The sequence below is a fragment of the Triturus cristatus genome, chromosome 10, assembly GCF_964204655.1.
Source record: "Triturus cristatus chromosome 10, aTriCri1.1, whole genome shotgun sequence".
Lineage (NCBI taxonomy): Eukaryota > Metazoa > Chordata > Amphibia > Caudata > Salamandridae > Triturus > Triturus cristatus.
In genome coordinates, this window is record NC_140593.1 from 902661692 (window position 1) to 902682188 (window position 20497).

Consider the following 20497-nt stretch of genomic DNA (forward strand, 5'->3'; position numbering starts at 1 on the left):
GACTAGTCTGGCGGAGACGTTCTTGAGTTTGCCGGTGAGGCTCTTGTTGATCCTGGCATAGTGCGTTGCAGTAGTCCAGTCTGCTGCTGATTAGTACGTGGGTGACGGTTTTCCTGTATTTGAGGGGAATCCAGTTGAAGGTCTTTTGTAGGAGACGGAGGGTGTAGAAACGGGTGGTGAAAGCGTTGATTTGGCGGTCCATTTTGAGTTCAGAGTCCAGGATGATTCCGAGGTTACGTGCATAGTCAGTGGGGGAAGGAGGGTTCTCGAGGTCGTGGGGGGGTGCTCCGAGAGGAAGGGAGGGAGTCTGAATCATTTCTTCTGCTGGAGAGAAATTAGCGGATATAGTCTAGGGCTTTGTTCTGGATTCCTGCATCGTGTTGTCTGCGAGCTATTGTGCGCTGTGAGACTGTCAACGGCTGCGGAGAGGTCCAAGATAATGAGGGCCACAGTCTCTCCTCTGTTGAGGAGGGAGTAGGTGTCAAATGTCGCGGCGAGGAGGGTGGTTTCAGTGCTTTGGTTGTTCCTGAAGCCTGATTGAGAGGAATCAAGGATGTTGTTTTCTTCTATGAAGGAGGCGAGTTAATAGTTTTTCAATGACTTTCGCTGGGTACGGTAGTAGGGAGATCGGTCTGAAGTTCTTGAGGTCGGTGGGGTCCGCCAAGGGTTTTTTCAGGAGAGGGTTGATCTGTGTGTTTCCAGTCGTCTGAGAAGGAGGCTGTCTAGAAGGAGTGGTTGATGATACGTCGGGCGATGATGTCTGCGGCTCTGTGGTAGAAGTGGTGGGGGCAGGGGCCCTTGGGGGCCCTGGAGTGGATTGAGTTCATAGTGTTCAGGGTGTCTTTGATGGTGAGGGCGGTCCAGCTGTCGAGTGTCGGCTGCGTGGTGTAGGGAACGGGGGGTGGAGGTTCCATGAGTAGCTTGTCGTCGAAGTTGTATAGATGGTCTTGATTTTGTGATGGAAGAAGGCGCTGAGTCTGTTGCAGAGTTTCCTGGGAGGGTGGGATGCTGTTGTCTCACTGTTGAATTGAGCGAACTCTTTGATGATGTCAAAGAGTTCCTTGTTGTTGTGTCCGTGGGTGGAGATTCTGTCCTGGAGTGCTTTCTTCCTTCAGTGTCTGATGAGCTTGTGGTGGGCGGTGCTGGCTGCTTTGAAGTTGTCGAGGTCTTTGATCTTGGAGTTGCTCCATAACTTTTCGATGCGTCTGCAGTTTCGTCTGGATTCTCGGAAGTTAGGTGGAGAACCAGCTGGCTTTCTTGGCATGGGGGTTGGAAGTTTTCTTGAGGGGGCTATGGTGTTGGCACAGTCGGTGATCCAGTTGTGTAAGGTACGGGCGGCGATGGTTGGGTCATCGTCTGAGGTGGCGGAAGCTGAGCGGACGAGTGAGGCAGCGAGATAGTCGTGTGAGATCTAGTTCCAATTCCTGCGTTGGAGCTGGTGTGGATGTTTGCAGGTGATGTTTGTTTTGAAGGTGATGTGGACCCAGCGATGGTCCGTCCATGGGAGTTCGGAGGTGTGGCTGAAGTTGATGGAGTGTTTTGCTGTGAAGATAGAGTCGAGGGTGTGTCCCGCTGAGTGCGCAGGTTCTGGTATTATCTGTTTGAGTCCGATGTTGTCCAGGAGGGAGGTGGAGTTGAGGTTGTCGGGTGGAAGTTTAGGTCTCCCAGCAAGGTGTAGTCAGTGGAGGTGATGGCTTGCACCGTGATGATGTTGTGATGCAGTCGGAGAAAGGTGCACAAGGTGTGGGGGGGGGGGTCTGTAGATGAGGGTGCCTCAGAGGGTGGTGGTCGGGTTGGTCTGTATCTTGAAGCGGAGCTGTCCCATCAGGTCTGTCAGCCCCTTCGTTGTGCCTTCTCCGGGGCGGTTTGAGCAGTCCTTCCGGTTGATCTTGTAGCCTTTGGGGATGACGATTGCGATGTCAGGTCCCGAGGCGGCGTTCGCCCAGGTTTCGGTAAGCAGGGCGACTTCAGGGGTGGTGCAGTCGAAGAGGTCCCAGATATCCGCGGCATGTCTGTGGAGGGAGCGGACGTTGAGGAGGATGCATTGCAGGATTTGGGGTGCGATGAAGTTGTTGCTGGCGGGTTGAGGTGGGTCATGGGTCTTGGGTGTCGATAGGTGAAGAGCTTGCAGTTGTTCTTGCCGACTTTGAGTGTGTAGAGAGCTGAGGACCTGTAGTGCTACCGGGTCGGAGTACCAGGGTTCCTGGCACTGGTCGGGTCGCGGACAGGCGCACACTGGCCTGCTTTTGGCGCGCCAGCCATGCAGCTGCCACCATTAAGTAAGGGTTGATGGAAGGGCGGGACAGCTGAGAGGCGGAAGCGTAAACATGCGGGGGAGGGGCCGCAGGGCAGCGGCGGGGAAAGAAAACGTTGCAGAACGGAGAAAAAAGGGGAAAAAAGAGGCTCAGAAAGGCTGAGAAAGTGTAAAAGGAAAATGAGAAAAACAAAAATGGAATAAAAGGAGAAAAGCGGAGGAAGCGGGCAGGCACAGAGCGCGAGGGCAGGTACAGAGGCTGAATGAAGACACTGGCCTCAAACAGCAGTCAGCAGTGGCAGAGGCACTCATGGTGAAGCTATGCGCTGGGACAGCAATATCCTGACAAGAAGGTCAGGGGTCTTGCTTGGCCCGACGTGCAGCGGCCGCCATTTAGTAGGGGTCGGGAGTATGTCTCACTCGACCTCGACCTCACAACCAAATCATACTTTGTTTAGAATTGCACTCATCATCCCATACGTTTCCCTACAGACATCAGGGTAAGACCTTGTGACTTTACAATTCTTTTCTTTATTTATACTTAATGTCTATACTAGATAGAAACTTTTTGTACACCAATTATAAAAATCATTTAAAAAACAAACTATGATAGTTGGGTATTTCATTCACATGTAGTTAAAAAAGAACAATTAATCCTTCAAGTGCATAGACAGGAAGTGAAACTGTAATTAGAAAAATGTTTAAGAAGAATACAGTGGTCAATCACATTTCTCTAAATAAAGAAATATACACATTTACAGACAAAACTGAGAGACTACAATAGACAAACACTTTTGTCTTAGAATTACTAATCTATTTGGTCATGATATGAGGTGTGGGGTATCCGTGATTCAATCATACCAATTATATCATTCAGTGCCTCTTAGATTTAGCTTAAAATATTGCATCCAATGAGGCACTCGTATCATGACCAAATAGATTAGTGATTTTATGATTTGGTGGTGAGGTCGAAAGAGACATACCCAAAGGGAGCTTTTTAAATGACTGGATAGTCTAAGTGTGGTACCCTGTCTCTTTGGTTTGTGGGGTCTCTCTCTGTTTTTACAGAATCAGTAAAATCATGCACCCGAATCTCTTCAAACTACATCTGCATGTGTGAAGATTGAGCAGCAGCAACTGAGCTGTTTCAATTTGCCGGCTGAGGAAGTGGGTGTTATTTTTTCAACTAGGTGCCTTTCTACCAAATCTATATATTCAGGTTGTTGGGCGAAGTTTGTGGCCTGGTGCTGCCACCGCCAACTTGATTCTCTACAAGCCCAATCATCTTCTGTTTTGTTGCAAGCCTAATCATCTTCTGTTTTGTTGCTTGTGCTATATTTCACCCAGCGCACTTAGCCCCAGGTTTCTGTGCCCCTAGGCCACTAGGACTAGTGCCACTCGCCGCTTCTTCCTGCTCGCCGTTTGTCGTGCCATTTTTCCCTCTTCCCGTCTCCCCAGCACTCCTCCTAGGACCTACTTAATGGAGGCTGCAGTGTGGCTCGGTTGAGCAGGTCCCGACCAGCTCCCTTGCTGGCAGTCGCCTCCTGCTGCTCCCACTGCAAGTCAGCCTCACCAGCCAGCCTTGCTGCCCAGGTATCGTGCCCCCAGGTCCCTGTGCCCCAAGTCCACCAGGACCAGTGCTCGCTGCTCCTTCCTGCCTGCCGTTTCCTGTGCCTTTTTCTTTCTTTCCACATCCCCATCACCCCTTCTGGACCTACTTAATGGAGGCTGCAAGCCCGAATGCGCACGTCTGCGCCTGGACCGTGAACAGCACAAGAACCCTGGCCCTACGCACTCCCACAGGTACTCCATCACAGATCTCTGTATCCTGAACCCCGGATGCAACAATAAGTGCTGCCTTGCATCTCCGCTCTTTACAGCTGGACTGTTCACCTGCCTCCATCCCTGGACCCGCTGCCCTTGCAAAAGCCAGCACCACACTGGCTGTCACTTCCAGGGAACCACTCAGATTCTGTCTGATCAACGCTAGATTGCTCTGCTAACATATCACTGAAATTGGAGACACCATCTCCACCCTTGCCTCCTACATGACTTTCATCAAGGAGACATGGCGCACCCCCGCATAAGCCCTGGACATCGCCACCTCAACACCCGCTACAAGAAAAAACATTAGGACCACACTACACCCGCTACAAGAAAAAACATTAGGACCACACTAACAGACACACAGGTGGCATCGCTATTGTACACAAGGAATCTATCATCTGCTCCATCACCGAAGATGAAACCACGCCGATCATGGAACACCTGAATTCCAACACCACACAGATGACAAAACCATCATCAAATGCACCCTCGCTATCAGATCCCCCGGACCCTGAAACGGCATCAGCGGCGCAATCAAAGAATTCATTACTAGGCTCGCCATCGAACCTGAACACTACGTCTTCCTGGGAGACCTCAACTTTCATCTGGACGACTCCAGACACCAACTCCACCTACCTCCTGGAACAAATGAACAACATCTTCCTCACACAGCTGGTCTCAGACCCCACTCACAGAGCAGGACACGCTGGACCCTATCTTCACATCCAGCAACAGAGTCTGGTAATGCCACACCATGGAATTCACCTGGTCCGACCATTCCATCGTCCAAATCACCATAGCTGGACCACCCTGCCCCCTTCTGCAGCTGGACCAAGTCCTAAAGCACTAATGGACTGACGGCCTGAGCATCACCCAGCCTGACTTCTCCACAAACATGAATTGGGTGGTAGAGCACTTCAGCGCCTGAATCGCCAGCGACGCCGACAGTCACCCCCACCAAACCAACTAAAAAGCACAGATCCCCCAAACGAGCCAGCTGGTACACCCCAGAACTCAGCGTGCTGAAACGCAGATGCAAACAATTAGAAAGGAGATGGCGCACCAGCAGAAACGACACTGAGCAAGCCACTTTTAAGTCTGCCCTCAGCAGCTACCTCCACCAACTTGGTCACAAAAAAGGAGGCCCTGACAAACCCTGTAGAGGTCACCGCCAACAAGACCAAAGAACTCTTCACCATAGTCACCGTAAACTCTATCCCCTCCTCACAGGAACTCTGCAATGCTCTTGCAGACCACTTCCTCAACAAGCAAGCCATGATATACAGAAACTTTGATCCCCAACTTATCGACCTTCCCAGCCTCTCCACTCCCACGATGACAGCCACAGACCACCCACGCAACACATGGGAACAACTCAGCACACCGGACACTACTGCCTTAATGAACTCCATCCCCTCTGGAGCACCCTCTGACCCATGCCGCCAGCGACTCTTCAATCTCTGAATTGACTAGATCAGCCACAGCTCACCACCATCCTCAATGCCTCCACAGCTACCTTTTCCGATGCCTGGAAACACTCAGAGGTCCTATTCCTCCTCAAGAAACCCTCCGTAGACCCAGAAGTCTCCAGATCTACTGCCCTATCTCGCCAAAGACCTGGAGAAGGCCATCAACCTCCAACTCACCGAACACTTGGAGAGAAACATCTTGCTTGACCCCTCTCAATCAGGTTTCAGAGCCAACCACAGCGCCAAGCCAGCCCTGATGGGCACAAAGACGGCATCCCACCCTACTCGACGGAGGAGAATCTGCCATCCAACAGGACAACTGCCTGAAGCTCAACACGGACAAAACCGAAGTGCAGATTTTCGTCAGCCACACCTCCCTCCGGAATGACTCATGGTGGCCATCTAAACTCTGACCCACACCTACTCCGAAAACCACGCCCGCAACCTCAGCATCATCCTGGACAGCGAACTCTCCATGAAACAGGTCAACACCATCTCCTCAGCCTGCTTCCACTCTTTCTGCAGAATCTTCAAATGGCTCCCCATCAGCATCAGGAATACAGTGAGGCAGGCCCTCATCATCAGCTGTCTGGATTACGGCAATGCACTCTATGCGGGCACCACCAGCGAACTCATAAGAATACTCGAGACAATCCATTACGCAGCAGCCATACTGATCCTCAATCTGCCCAAAAGGACCCACATCCCCCAACATCTGAGAGACCTCCACTGGCTCCACATCCAGGAAAGATGCCAATTCAAACTATTGACCCATGCCTACAAAGCCCTCCACGACAAAGGACCTGCATACATGAACCACCGCCTGAACTTCTACTAACCATTCAGAAACCTCTGCTCACCTCGCCCTGACACTGCGCATTCGCCTCTGCTTCACCGGAGAACGTTCCTTCTCCCACCTCGCCAAGTCCTGGGACGTCCTCCCCTTACACCTCCGAACTTTAACATCGCTGATTGACTTCAGGAAGGGACACAAGACCTGGCTCTTAGACTGAAACTCTGAGTCCAGTGCCTGGATACCCTCATGGGTGATGAGCCGCTCTATCCAAGTACCTCCTGATTGATTGTAGTGGGCAATATTAAAGGTTATTTGTCAACCGTTTTTTGCCTTCATACATTTTACAGTTATAATGTGCATGCCTTTCAACCCATGCTTTTCTCTGTGACTGCAAACTTTCAAATAGTTTCTCATTGCAAATACTCCCCCACGCTTTGTCGTTCAGCTGAAGGCACGATCAGTGCAACCTCCGTACTCCCGTTTTTTCCCCTGACAAATTGGTGCTGTAGACTTGTGCTGAAAGTTGTCAACTTTCCATGTGCCCCAGTTCATTGCCCTCCCTCCCCTTTTCTCTCCAGTGCATCCCTCTAAGGAGGAGGAGAGGCTTCAAAGCCTGGATCCAAAAAGAGCTCCTTTCTTAGATCGAATACATGGAGTATCGAGTTGACAACCAGGTTTTCATTGACTTTGCCAATGCTGAGAAAGAGAGAGAGGTTACAGAAAGAACCCCTGCTATGCCTTAGACGGGAAGCAGCGAGTGCCTCCCAGTCTAGTGCCTACAGGCCCATTCCACCAGAGCAAAGATTGCCAGAGTGGCCTCAACAAGGGATGTTCCAGTAGTTGACATCTGCTAGTCTATTGCATGGGTGTTTGTATATGTATTCACCAAGCACTACTTCCTCAACAGTCCAGTTTACAGAGAAGGCCATTTCGCCTCCTCAATCCTAAAGGACGTCTTGATGGGAGTCCACACCTCAGGCCTTCCACCTTTTTAGAGATATTGCTTTGCTATATATTTAAAAGTTGAGTAATCTGTGGGAACGAGTGTCCATCAGCGGGACAAATTACTTTTGGTAACGCTCTTTATGGTGGTCAATTTATCTAATCGCAGTTCCTCACTACCCTTCTCCAAGGTCAGTCACTTCTAGAGGCATTTTGCTGACTCAGCGGAGTCCAATGGTGCCAACTGCCAGCCTGCAGGAGCAAATGTTATGAACATTTCTAGATCCAGTCTTGTGTCAGGTTACAGTCAAATGTTGAAGGATCTGTGGTTGGATTGTTGACCAGAATGAGAATTATTGATGGAAAGTAACTTGTTTATCTGTTCTGCTTAAAGTGGCAGTTCAGTGATTCATGACTCCTTACGATCACAAGTTTTTGACAAATGTGGCTGGTGAAGGGCTATGTAGATTTTTGTTGTTGCTATCATGAAAATTATGACTAGCTTTATTCCATAGCGATTGGAGGGTGAGGGCACCATGAGAGATGTCCAACTCAAAGATGAAGGTGGGGGGACGCAGCGAAAACTGGAGTATCACAAATGCAAAAATCTGCATGCGCTTTGTGAATCAAAGTGTATTTGCTCATGCCATTATTTTACGTATTCGATTCATCTTCCTTTTATGCAAAAAATGAAAATCTGATTTGATTTGCAACCCTCAAACAAGGTTAAGAAAAAAAAGGTATGAGACAGAGAGTCAGAGAACCAAAGGCCCTGTGCAGCAGAAGGTGTGCTCTGCTAGGGTATGCTGCTTGCACCCAGTGAGTACAGGGTCTGGCCACATGCCTTGCACAGCTACTAAAGTGTATTATTTAAAATACATTTTTTTTATACTTCCAATTCAGGGAGAAACACGAAAATAAAAACTGAACTATAGTTCTGGCTCAAACACACAAAACCACAGAAATTCATCAGTTATGTATGGTTTGCAGTGCACACAACACACACCATAACTGTCACGCATGCTGAAATCATCCATTTGCCAAAGACACCGGGGGAGAAAAGGTAGTTTAGCAAGAGAAAAACATGGCATATGTTTCATTTAAGACACAGTAACATAGAAATGTCCTGATAACTACAATAGTTACCAGGTAGAATCATATGCAAGAGCTGAGACAGATTTGAAGTAGCTTGTAGTTTTATTTCAAATAATCCAAGAACCCTAGTTGTTAGAAAGCGCAAGGTCGAGATCTTTCTGTAGCCAGCAGGTCTTGGGTTTAATCCCTTGAGGGCCAGCATAGTCTTTTTTTTATGTTGATGTAATAAGAATCATTGAATTCAGGTAATACTAATGTGGAAGCCTAACATAATTAAGCTGCCTGCTTTGTGATACCAAATATCTAATTTAGAGGCATGTAGAAGGTTGACACAAAAGAATTAATAAAATGTTTCTGCAGTTGCTGAAAGTAAGCTGCTCTCGCAAAGCACGGCTTGCTCAAGAACCACACTCCGACAGTACTTGATGCCAGCTTAGTCACAAGGCTTGGGCACACCATAATTAGAAGTGGCACTGTCTACGTGTCCTTCACTAGAACAGATGTTGCAAGTCACTTCTTAGAAATTACCGTTACTGGTACATTGCATTAGCTTGGGCAGTCTCAAAATGTCACGAGCAGAGAACACATGGGTAGCAACAGTCCATCTCAGAGCATGCAGGTATCGCACAGTGTTGGCCTATTTTGATTGGCCTAGTGTTCTATACTTGTGTAACTTGCTGAGACTACTCACGGGCAGAATTAGCTACTTTTGCTTAATGTCTTAAGAAATATCATAATACTGTATTTTTACTGAACATATATGAATAATGATGTTTTTCCTTTGCTTTGCACCTATATAAGGATTTGGAAGACTGTTCTTTATTGGACATACAGCCACTTTAATGTCTGTCTCCATGCTGCACGTACTATTGATTTGTATCTTATCATATAATAAATTCTGTCTTTTATCATATGTGCTGACAGACTGGTATTTCTTTAGTAGGCTTCTTCACTAACATCCATGGTTTAAGTGCCAAGATACAGATCATCTTGTAGACACTGGATAAAGGATTCGTGTTAGTATCATCCACACTACAGTAAACAAAGCTGTTTTTTGTTTCGGTTACAGACTTCTAGCCTCAGATCTCTTACTTTAGAGTTAACCCCAGGCATCAGACTGGATCTGTATTTTTTTTTGTGAGCAGTACCCCTGTACGTGATAGGTGGCGTTGTTCAGCTCCCCGTGGCATCTGTCGCATCGTCCACGTCTGAAATGACATGCACGTGCCACGCCAGCGTGCTGACGTCTGCTCTTTTCTTTCCATGCAGTCAGTGTAGAGAAAGGTACCCAAATCACTTTTCTTTTAGACGTTTTGTCAACGTTTGTGGAGACTTGCCTCCTGGTGTGGCAGGGATGTCCATGAGGAAGTCTGGAATTAAGCTGTGTGGCACCAGTCACTGGCAGATGTCAGTGACAGACCCGCACCTAGTCTCTCTCTGGTGCCTTGAGCGTGACTACGATGCAAAGACCTGCGTCGATTGTCAAGCCATCCATCCCTAGGCCTTAAGAACTGGAAGAGGCCAGTGGATTGGACACCTCCCCAGATACTGGCTTGGTCTCTTCTACCATGGCTACGGAGGAGGGTGCCATATTTTCTATGGCTGTGAGGAGGGCGGCCGAGGTCCTGGACCTCATGTTGTCCTCCATAGCGGTCAAGACCAACCGCTTGATGGCAGTGCTTCAACCTGGAGTCACCCCTTCCGAACCATTTCTCCCATTTAATGAAGCCCTTACTGACATCCTGCTCCGGGCCTGGTCCAAGTCCTGCACAGCGGCTCCTGGGGACAAGACAAGTGCCCACCATCTCCCCTCTTTCCTCACCCAACACCCTGCCCCAGAAAGCTTTGTTGTCCATGCCTCCACTTCGTGAGTAAATTCTCGTGCATTCCCTTCCACCCCACCGGATAGGGAATCTAAAAGGCTGGACACCTTGGCTAAGAAAATGTTTTCTTCGGTCAGCATGGCATTACGGTTTGTGAAGACCACATGCTTTTTGGGTCGTTGCTACCATTCCCTTTGGAGTTCGGTTGTGCATATGCTGCTTATGTTCCCTGAGGAAGCCCAGGCCATGCTCTCCTAAGCTATGGCTGATGCGAGAGATACACGGCCGACTCGCTAGGCAGAGCGGTTTCTTTGTCGTGGCCTTAGGGCACCACACCTGGCTATGTACAACTGGCTTTACAGGGGACGTCCAAGCTTAGCTTATGACCAGGCCCTTTAATGGCACCAGTCTCTTCAGCAACAAGGCTGACTTAGTGCTGGAGCACTCCTAGGACAACAGACCTGCAGCCAGGTCTTTGGACCTTTCCATTGCACCCGTCAACCTCAGTCCACCTTTTGCACGTCAGTACATTTCTCTAGTGGTTCAGCACCTGGTGGGCTCTACTGCCAGAGCATACAAACCCAGCTAAGGATGCCTAGCGGATCACAAATGGCTTCTCCATCCGGAGGTGGTACAAGGTCTCTTTTTGCAATGGGGGAGAGCCTTGGTTAGATCTTTTCGCCACCTCTGACAATATCCAATGTCAGCAGTTTCGTGCGCTGGAGTTTCCAAGGTGGCTCTTGCTTAGGGATGCTTTTCGTCTTGAGTGGAGCACAGGCTGAAGTCATTGTTGTGGCTCTGGACTGCACTTGGAGAGTTTGGTATCCTGAGCTGTTGGGCATTGTCATCGGTCCTCCAATCAGGCTGCCCCTTTGGAGGATCTTCTGTCTCTACCGCACTGGAGGGTTCTCCACCCAAACTTGTCAACACTCCAGCTTCAAGCATGGAGATTGAGCTACAACAGTTGACCGCTTTCAATCTTCCTCCTGAACTCTGCTAGGTTATCTGGCAGCCCGACGTCCCTCCACCAAGATGGTATATGCTGACCGTTGGAATCAATTTGTGGCATGGTATGCCGGGAAACAGATTGACCCCTTATCTGCTCCCCTTTCCCAGGTTCTTTTGTTTATCCTTACCCAGCAGGGCTCTGCATTGGGTACTTTGAAGGATTATTTATCTGCCATCTCCACCTTTCTGCGGCTGCCAGATTAGCCCCCTCTGTTCAAGTCCCCTATTGTAAATAAGTTCCTTAAAGCTCTACAACACTTTTCCCAAGCTCCCTTTGTTTTGGCTCAATGGGTACTTTACTTAGTTCCTACTTTCTTGATGTGCACTCCCTTTGAGCTGCTTCAGTTTTGTCCTCTTATGCTCTTCACCATAAAGACTGCCTTTCTGGTGGCGACTACCTCTGCCTGGAGGGTCAGTGAACTGCAGGCACTGTTCTCTCAGCCTCCCTACATCTCTTTTTTTTCCCACAAACTGGTACTTCTGACTCGGGTCAAGGCTGCAACCACTGCTTTAGCATGTGGAGTTCTGGCCCTGGACGTTTGCCAGGTAGCAGTGGGGGCATCTCTGCACACGTTTACGAAGGACTACTGCCTGGACAGTTGGGTCCATAGTGATGGGCACTTTGTCCCTTATGTCCTGCAGTACTTTATAGTGTGAAATTGTTTCACATACTCCCATCCTTGGAGGTTTTGCTTGGGTATCTATTCAAATGTAAAGAACCTGCGCATATAAGTTTTTCAGATGAACAAGTTACTTACCTTCGATAATGCCTTATCTGATAGCCTCTATTTAGCCACAGATTCCTTACTTACCCATCTTCCCCCGCTCTGCAAACAGATTTCTAGGATCAAGTCTGTTCCCCTTTCAGGCCCCTTAGCTTTCCACACCAGTGGTCAATGTGCTTCGTGGATATACACTCCTAGCATGGAAAGTCGCAAAAAGAAACTGGCGTCAGTGCACTGGTGTGGCGCCTATATAGGCACCATGCACATCATTTCCTGCACGCACAATGCCGATAACCACATGAAGCCGAACAACGCCACCTGCAAGCACGCTGGGTACTACTCACAAAAAATTTGCAAATCCAGTCTGATGCCTGGGGATAATTCTAAGGTAAGGAATCTGACTAGATAGTCTCTACCAGATCAGGCATTACCTAAGGTAAGTACCTTGTTTGATACTTTGAAACTTGTAAATTTTACCATTCACAACATGTGCATGGACCCAGAAACACATTTCTGTATAGTTCATTTCCAGGAAACCCCATCAAAGAATGCCTTTTTCCATGAATCTTCTTTAACGTTTAAAGGCCAGCCTAATAAGGCCTAATTTTTCATGAATGTTAAGAATATTTCTCCCAAATGTATTCATAGAACTTGATTGCAGCATCTTTCATAAGGAAATAAAGTGCAATGAAGTTTTGAATGGAGAACACAAATGTAACAAGCATTTGCAATGCAATAGGTCTCACATTTTTGAGAGTTAGAGCTATTTTACGTATGTGTTTTGATTTGGAGTGTAGTGGATGTATGAACAGATGTAGCTTAAGCACTGTCTAGAGAACTAAGAATGAGGATCTACCACTTTGACCTGAGACACAGGTGCAGCACTGCCCAGAGGACTAAGAATGGGGGAGTTATTGACAGGACCAGAGAAGCAGCTAGCAGCACTGTTTAGAAGACTAAGAAGTAGGAATTACCACTAGGAGCAGAGACGCAGCTTTGTCTGGAGGACTAAGAATGAGAACTAACCACTGGGAGCAGAGACACAGCTATATCTGGAGGACTTAGAATGAGATATTACTACTGTGACCAGATATACAGCTTCAGCACTGTCTTGAGAATTTCGATTGAGGGAGTTACTTACTGGACCAGAGAAGCAGCTGCAGCACTGCCTAAAGGACTCAAAATGAGGGAATTACCGACGGGACCAGATAGGTAGCTGCAGCACTGTATTGACGGATTAGAATGAGGAATTACTGATGAGACCAGAGAAGCAGCTAGCAGCAATGTGAATGAGGAATAACAGACTGGACCAGAGTAGCCGCACTCTCTGGAAGATGTAGAATGAAGAATTACTACTATGATCAGAGACAGCTGCAGCACTGCCAAGAGAACTTAGAATGAGGAATTACTGACGGGACCAGAGTAGCAGCTAGAAGCACTCTCTAGAGGACCAAGAATGAGGAATCACCACTGGGAAAAGTGACACAGCTGCAGTACTGCCTAGAGGACTAAAAATGGGGAATTATCACTGTGACTTAAGACTCATCTGCAGCACTGCCTAGAGGACTTAGAATAAGGAATTACCAACGGGCCAAGAGAAGCAGCTAGCAGCACTCCACAAAAAGGTACCATAACAAAGGGAGCCAGGACTAGGAACAGCTAGCTATGGCAGGGGATGCGATCCAGTTCCAGCAAGAAGAGTAGAGGAACTGGATAAGCTAGGACCTGTGACAGCCAGCAACAGAGGCCGACATTATACAGGCCCAGGACCCAAACCAAGAAGGAACGTGTAGGAGGCAGAAAATGAAGGTACCAGCAGCAGGTTGTTGATGTCATCCAAGTCCTGTGGATAGAGACGATAGAGGCTTCCCATGTCCCAGCAGCGGCGACATACTGGGCACCCTGGTCAAGCTTAAGGATAGGGGAGCTCTGCGAACAGAAAGGAACATAAGCTGTGATATAAAACTCCCCACCACCTTCAATGCATTAGCACCACTTTTTGGTAATAAACAGCTTGTCTGAGGCACGAATGCACTTCACGGTAAGGCTGCAGGGAGTGTGTGCCGCTGAGCAGGAAATTAACAAAACAAGTAGTGCAGGACACTAACCTATATGGCCCATCGTGAAATAATGCATGTAGCAGGGGCAGCTTCCAGGGCATGACCAAACCAGCAAAAGGAGGGACAAATATACGCTCTAAACCAATGAAAAGAAAGGATTTTTGAAAAGCACATGAAGGAGCCAATCAGAAGCGATGGGCATGCTGGATGGCCATACACTCTATACAGCATGCCTCGTAGCACATGTGCGCTGCTAGGCTCAACCTAAAAAAGTTAACAGGCTTAGTTGTGACAGATAAAAGATTGGACCCTATCCCTTTAAAGGACCAGGGGGGCACCTCTTCCCAGCATGCATTATGCAGGCAGTTGCCTGCCTCACCCAGTTTTTTTCTGGCTCATGAGAGGATTATCCCTGGAGAACACTGCTGATGTTTTTCACATAAATGTAAAGAATTTTTCAGTACTGAAAAATAATTCTATATACTTCTCTCAACATTTCTTAACAACTCTTGTCGAGTGAATAATTCCTTCTCCAGTTGCAGACTGGAATTGCAAATGAAATGCCATCCTTCTCCAAGGGTCCCTCATGTGGGAGAAAGAAAACTGTTGCAGGTGTACATAAAGTGTGCATTGTATTTCTGCCTCCTTCTCATTCCGTTTGTGACTGCAACTTATGTAAAGAAAAACAAAACAAAAAAAAATTATATGTCCAAAAGAACATTAAGAGACTGGGAAGGAATCCTCTTGAGAGGCTTGTTAGTGGACATGAGAGCAAGGGCAATAGGGGAAAGAAAAAAAAAAAGACTACTGAGACACAAGTGTCCATGTCTCTCCCATCGTCTCCAAAACACTATAACAGAGTTGGATTAAAGGAGGAAAAACATGACAGTTTCTCATCGCTATCGTAGGACAATGTTGAGATCACTGTTAAGACCATCGGTGCCGACATGCTCACTGTCAAAGGAAAGATTAACAACCTCACATCATTGACACTCAAGTCATTGGACATCGAAACCTCAATGACATCCTCCATCGTGTCCGACATCACACCAATCATTGATGCACCTTTATCGTCATCAAATAAATTGTACACTGTAGGCTTCATCTCCATCGAAGAGAACCTGTTCACCATCTAACAAAATGCTGTCTACCGCACTCTCATAGGTGTCTAGGGCTTTGTCTGTCTCAGTCCACAGTGGAAAATATATATTTCACAGGTTGCAAGATCTTCACCTTTAGAGGATCAGTCCAGGAAAAGGCACAGAGAGGAATCACCATCAACTCCCCCTGCATGCTTACATCAAGCATCATCACCAGATCCATCTACATTACCATAGTAGCCTTTAAATCTGATTATACCATTTGACGATCCGGTACAGATTCCTTTATCACCATTAAACCTCTCACCACCAAGAAAAACGCTGAAGATGACCCCTGTCACCAATAAGAATATGGAAACCTCCATTGCCGTATAAATCACAAAGGAGTAGACAAACATTACCTAATAGTACTCCTTCATCTCAACATACAAAATCTTATTCAAGATCCCAATGACGATACACTGATACCATTGTGACTTTTTATACTTTAACATCTCCTGCTCAGTCACTATCTCATGTATCACCTATTGATGACATCATCACTTTCTAAGATGTCCTGGCAAGAGGGGCATCGAATTTGAACATCCCCATGGAAGCACCACAACCTTTGATGTCGGCGATACTAGAAACACTCCGGTGTAGGCTAGCACCAAAAGCTCTCTTACCATGAGTACCAGGACTATTGGAAATAGCGGAGATAAAAACGTATGAATCCTGCAACCGTAAAAGCAGTAACACTGAGTCCACAAATAAAATGCAAACCTCCTCAGCAGGACCCTGCCATCCAAAGATCAAACCCAAAGACACAGACTACAATAGTAACTGTGGTCTGGCCAAGACACACTTCAGCACCAAAGTCTGATGCTCCCCCTGAGAGTGATAGAGTGCAAAATAATTAACACAGATGAAAAATGTGTGGAAATGCTTGAACCCCCTTAAAAATGCAAGTGCACAACACTCCTCAGAATGTATCACAAAGAGATTTGGGATGGCATGAAGTCGCTAATGGAAAATTTGGCAAAAGGACTTCGTGGAAATGGCAAATGAAGGTTCCCTAGCATCAAACCAAGTGAAAAGTGCGGCTGTAGACTCAACAGAACTCTCTGCTAGAGGCTGCTGTCACAGTCTGTCTTTGAGGGAATCTTCAACCCACCCACCTGCCTGCCATGCCACTGGATAATCTATCACAGACCTATATTCAACTGCCAGTCATGCAGGAGAGAGATGCCTCCCAGGTCCTAAAAGCAATAGGATCCTTTTTTATGTGTGCCTTCATGCTGCATTTGTACATATGTTTTTTGCTCAAAACTTCATTTACTGTATTTCCTATTGAAAGATGCTGCTATTCATTTCTATGAAAAAAATGGGAGAAATCCTCTAAATTCATGAAAATGAGGCCTTATTAGGCTTGCCTTTAACATGTTAACAAAGAAGATTAATGAAAAAGACATTCTTTGATGCTGTTTCCATGAATTGAATTATATAGAAATGTGTTCCGGGGTCTGCATGTGCAGCAGGGAATTACTCATGCATTTATAACATGAATGAAGATTTCTGCAATGTAAAAGCATAGCTACAGGCTTATAACTTTTTCTTTCTTGACCCGAGGTGTGATACCTGACTCACTGCAATTTTAGTAGGGTTGTGAAAGGTCTAATTGTTTTAATGTAGGCAACTTCTGTTACCGTTACACTGAAACACCTAATTAATTAAAAGAGCAGCCTGGAAGTCTAGAAAATAATAGAAGTAAATTCACTGTGCAAGTATTACTTTTGCTTATTGCTTTCTAGTGACTCTTGCTTTTCATTCCTTTAGTGTCCAAGGTGAAAGAAGAGATGGATACTTCTCTGTATGAAACTTCCCAATTGCTCGAATCTGCACCTGGGCCATCAACCGGAGTGGGCGAAAATTTTCCCAGGCCGACAGAGAAAGTGGTGAAGAGGGGGAGGCCTCCCAAGAATCCAACAGTAACATCAGTGGCTGGCAAGGTGGCTCCTCGCACTGCCACACCAAAGAGGGCAAAGAAGGGAGAGACTCCATTTACGTGTGGCACATGCGGTAAGGGCTTCCGACGTGAGTCCGCCTTTATCCAGCATGAGAAAAGCCACACAGAAGAGGTCCCGTACACATGTGCTGAATGTGGGAAGAGCTTTGCACAGGTGGCTGACTGGTTGGCTCACAGGAAAACACACACAGCTGATAAGCCATTCAAGTGCACAGAGTGTGGCAAGACATTTACCAAGAAAGGGCACTTTTTGAATCATCAGCGGACTCACACGGGCGAGAAGCCATTCCAGTGCACAGTGTGTGAGCAGAGCTTCATTCAAAGGGCTCAGCTCGCTAAACACAAGCTGACCCATAGTGAAGAGGCTTCTAAAGTTTGTGTATCTCCCAATGATGAAGTGGTCTCTGCCAATGCTCCCGGAGCTACAGTCACTGCTTCCCCAACCACCACTTCCCGATCCACCGCTTTCCCTACTCCGCCTGACCCCAAACCGCCCGCCCCCAATTCGCCTTCCCCTACTACACCCGTCCCTACTACGCCTGCCTCTACAACGCCTGCCTCTACAACGCCTGCCTCTACAACGCCTGCCTCTACAACGCCTGCCTCTTCTACGCCTGCCTCTTCTTCGCCTGCCTCTTCTACGCCTGCCTCTTCTACGCCTGCCTCTTCTACGCCTGCCTCTTCTACGCCTGCCTCTTCTACGCCTGCCTCTTCTACGCCTGCCTCTTCTACGCCCGCCCCCACTGCGCCCGCCCCCACTGCGCCCGCTCCCACTGCGCCCGCCCCCACTGCGCCCGCTCCCACTGCGCCCGCCCCCACTGCGCCCGCCCCCACTGCGCCCGCCCCCACTGCGCCTGACCCCACTGCGCCTGCCCCCACAACACCCGCCCGCACTACACCCGCCCGCACTACACCCGCCCGCACTACACCCGCCCGCACTACACCCGCCCGCACTACACCCGCCCGCACTACACCCGCCCGCACAACGCCCGCCCGCACTACGCCTGCCCGCACTAAGCCAGCCCTCACCACGTCTGCTACTAATACACCCGATCTCGCCACGCATTCCTCTGACTCACCTGCCCCCACCACGCCTGCCTCAACCACGCCTGCCCCCACCACGCCTGCCTCCACATTACCCGTGCAGCCTACTGCTACCCCCAGTACACCTGTGCGGCCTACTGCTTCAACCAGAGGTAGGCGTTCCCATCCGGACAATCAAAAATCCAGGAGTGCCAAGGTGGCCAGAGAAAAGCACCTGAGTCCAGTGGTAAAAGGAACTCGAAAGAGCAGCAGAGTGCAGAATAAGAGTGGCGAAGTCAAAGAGTAAAGAACAAAGGCTCTTAGGAATGCTCTGAGGACACAATGTTTAGAGCACAGAAAGACTACTGGTGGTCACTGGGGCTGGTTGTAGGAACAGGGGGAAAAGGGTGTGCAAGCACTACCTTTGAAATGCAGTTACTAGGGAGTGTTCGGTGAGATGGTTAAATTGATCTAGTCTTCACCTGGATGTGTGGCAAAAACTGACAGCGATAGTATGTAGAATGAGGATTGCAATAGCACAATTAACTGGACAGCCCTAATCCTGGGTAGAAGACTTGTTTATTGCGATGGTTTCAGAAAGAAATTCTAATCCTGTTCTGCCATCAGCTGGTACTGTATGTATCGTTACGGTTGTACTGCTACCCCACTTACTAAATGCCATTGACCTGTGATTATCTTTAGTTATAGAGCAAAAACTAGTGGCCCTGCTGAGGAACTGGCGCCTGTGGGTAAGAAGTGGAGAAAACGTCCATTAGCATCATTTTGCCATTGATCTAGGTACCAAATATTATGGCCTTTCCCACTGACTTGTGGGCTTTCCCAGAGGACATTAAGTTCTGCAAGTGATTCCTTCCAGCCCTGGGTGGAACAGACTTGGCATTGGCCCTTGTGGTGGCCGGACAAATGTGTATAATGGAATGCATCATACACAGGGCACTTATCTCCAGACATCAAATTCTGAAGAACTTGGACTTTTGTTGATAGAAGACTTAAAGTTGGACATGTCAAGCTGTGAAATTGCCTAGTCTCTGTCCAGTAGTCTACAGTATTCCATCAGTCTTTGCAATTGGGGTCACCCTTTAAAAGTGCCTCAGGTATCCTGAAGAGAGAACGGGTGGGTGTCATGTCTTTGTTTCTGTTTCCCCATCATAATGTTCTCAGCTCTTCTCGTGTTTGCCAAGTTTATGGAAAGGGAACAGACACAGTTGAAGTTCTAAACCATGGGTTTGACGAATATCTAGTATGACATGTCTGAAGTTGAGTATTATCTCAAATAATATGTATTTCGTGTATTTAAAGATTATAACATGCATTGCCACTTGCTGAATGCCAGTGGCCATGCAAACCTTTTAAATAAAGAAATTAAGTTTTAAAAGTTGACACAGTTTTTATGGTTGTTGATTCATGAACTTGTGTTTACACTTTGATAAAAAAAAAAGGCATTTTGTAAAAGACTTAAAGAATCTGACTCTTAAGTTGAAGTGGGGATACATATGGAAAAGTAGCATGAATATGGGTGGAGCAGGAATTTGGGGTAGTGGCTAGTTTGAAAGTGGTATTGTTGGTGAGCACAAGATTAAACTTCAGAGCAGTATTCCAGTAAAATGTTCTTCACCAGATTAACATTTTCTGATATTTTTTTCTTCTGAAAATGTTCATATAGTTCTAAAGGGAAAAGTACGTGTGATCCCGGTGAGTCTCACCCATGACTGGTACCTTGCAGCACTTAACACATAAAATGAGTTCCCACAGCTGAACCTGATGACTGCTTTCTCTTGACTGCCTGAGAAAGTGATGGCACTACAGAATGCATCCCTGAGTGAAGGAAGTGATTGAGGGGCCAATTGCCATTGCTTTTGTGTATATGAACCTATGTGTCTGCAGCTATAAAGGAGAAGAGTGAAACTACACAGATGTTGAGGCAGTTTTAAAATGGGAGACCGCAGTGATGTGGGACCTTTTGAGAGAGAAGGCCAAATGCAAGATCATACTAATATGGACCTCCTCTGGGAGCAACATATTAGCAGCATGCATTGACCTAAGTAGGCATACCCAGTCAGTGCTGTTGGTTGAAAGGGTAACTAGGCTGACAATGTTTCTAAGGCCCCAGGCGCGCTGAGGAGTTGGTGAGGAATTTCAGCAGATTAGTGACATTTGGGAGTGGCAGAAGGAACAATGGGTACTACAGAGGTCTTGTTGGCCTTACAATATTGGGGCAGTGCTGCAGGGAATATTATTATTAGTCCGATTTGTAGCGCGCATGGCTGCCCCAGCAACGGGGCGTCTCAGCGCGACCCCACCCAAGACCAGCATCCCGGTGACAGAAGCAAGGTATATGCTAAGCAGATG

At 47.6% G+C, this 20497-nt stretch overlaps 1 protein-coding gene across 3 annotated transcripts in view; it reads left to right on the forward strand.

Moving 5' to 3' along the window:
- The window catches only part of LOC146796212 (uncharacterized), a 403367-nt gene extending 383841 nt beyond the window's left edge, over window positions 1–19526 (forward strand). For all 3 annotated transcript variants that reach the window (XM_085628712.1, XM_085628713.1, XM_085628714.1), the window contains one exon: window positions 16915–19526. In XM_085628712.1, coding sequence (XP_085484838.1) covers window positions 16915–18434 — 1520 coding nt within the window. In that variant the 3' untranslated portion in view covers window positions 18435–19526. The remainder of the gene's footprint in view (window positions 1–16914) is intronic.
- Window positions 19527–20497: the final 971 nt, after the last annotated feature.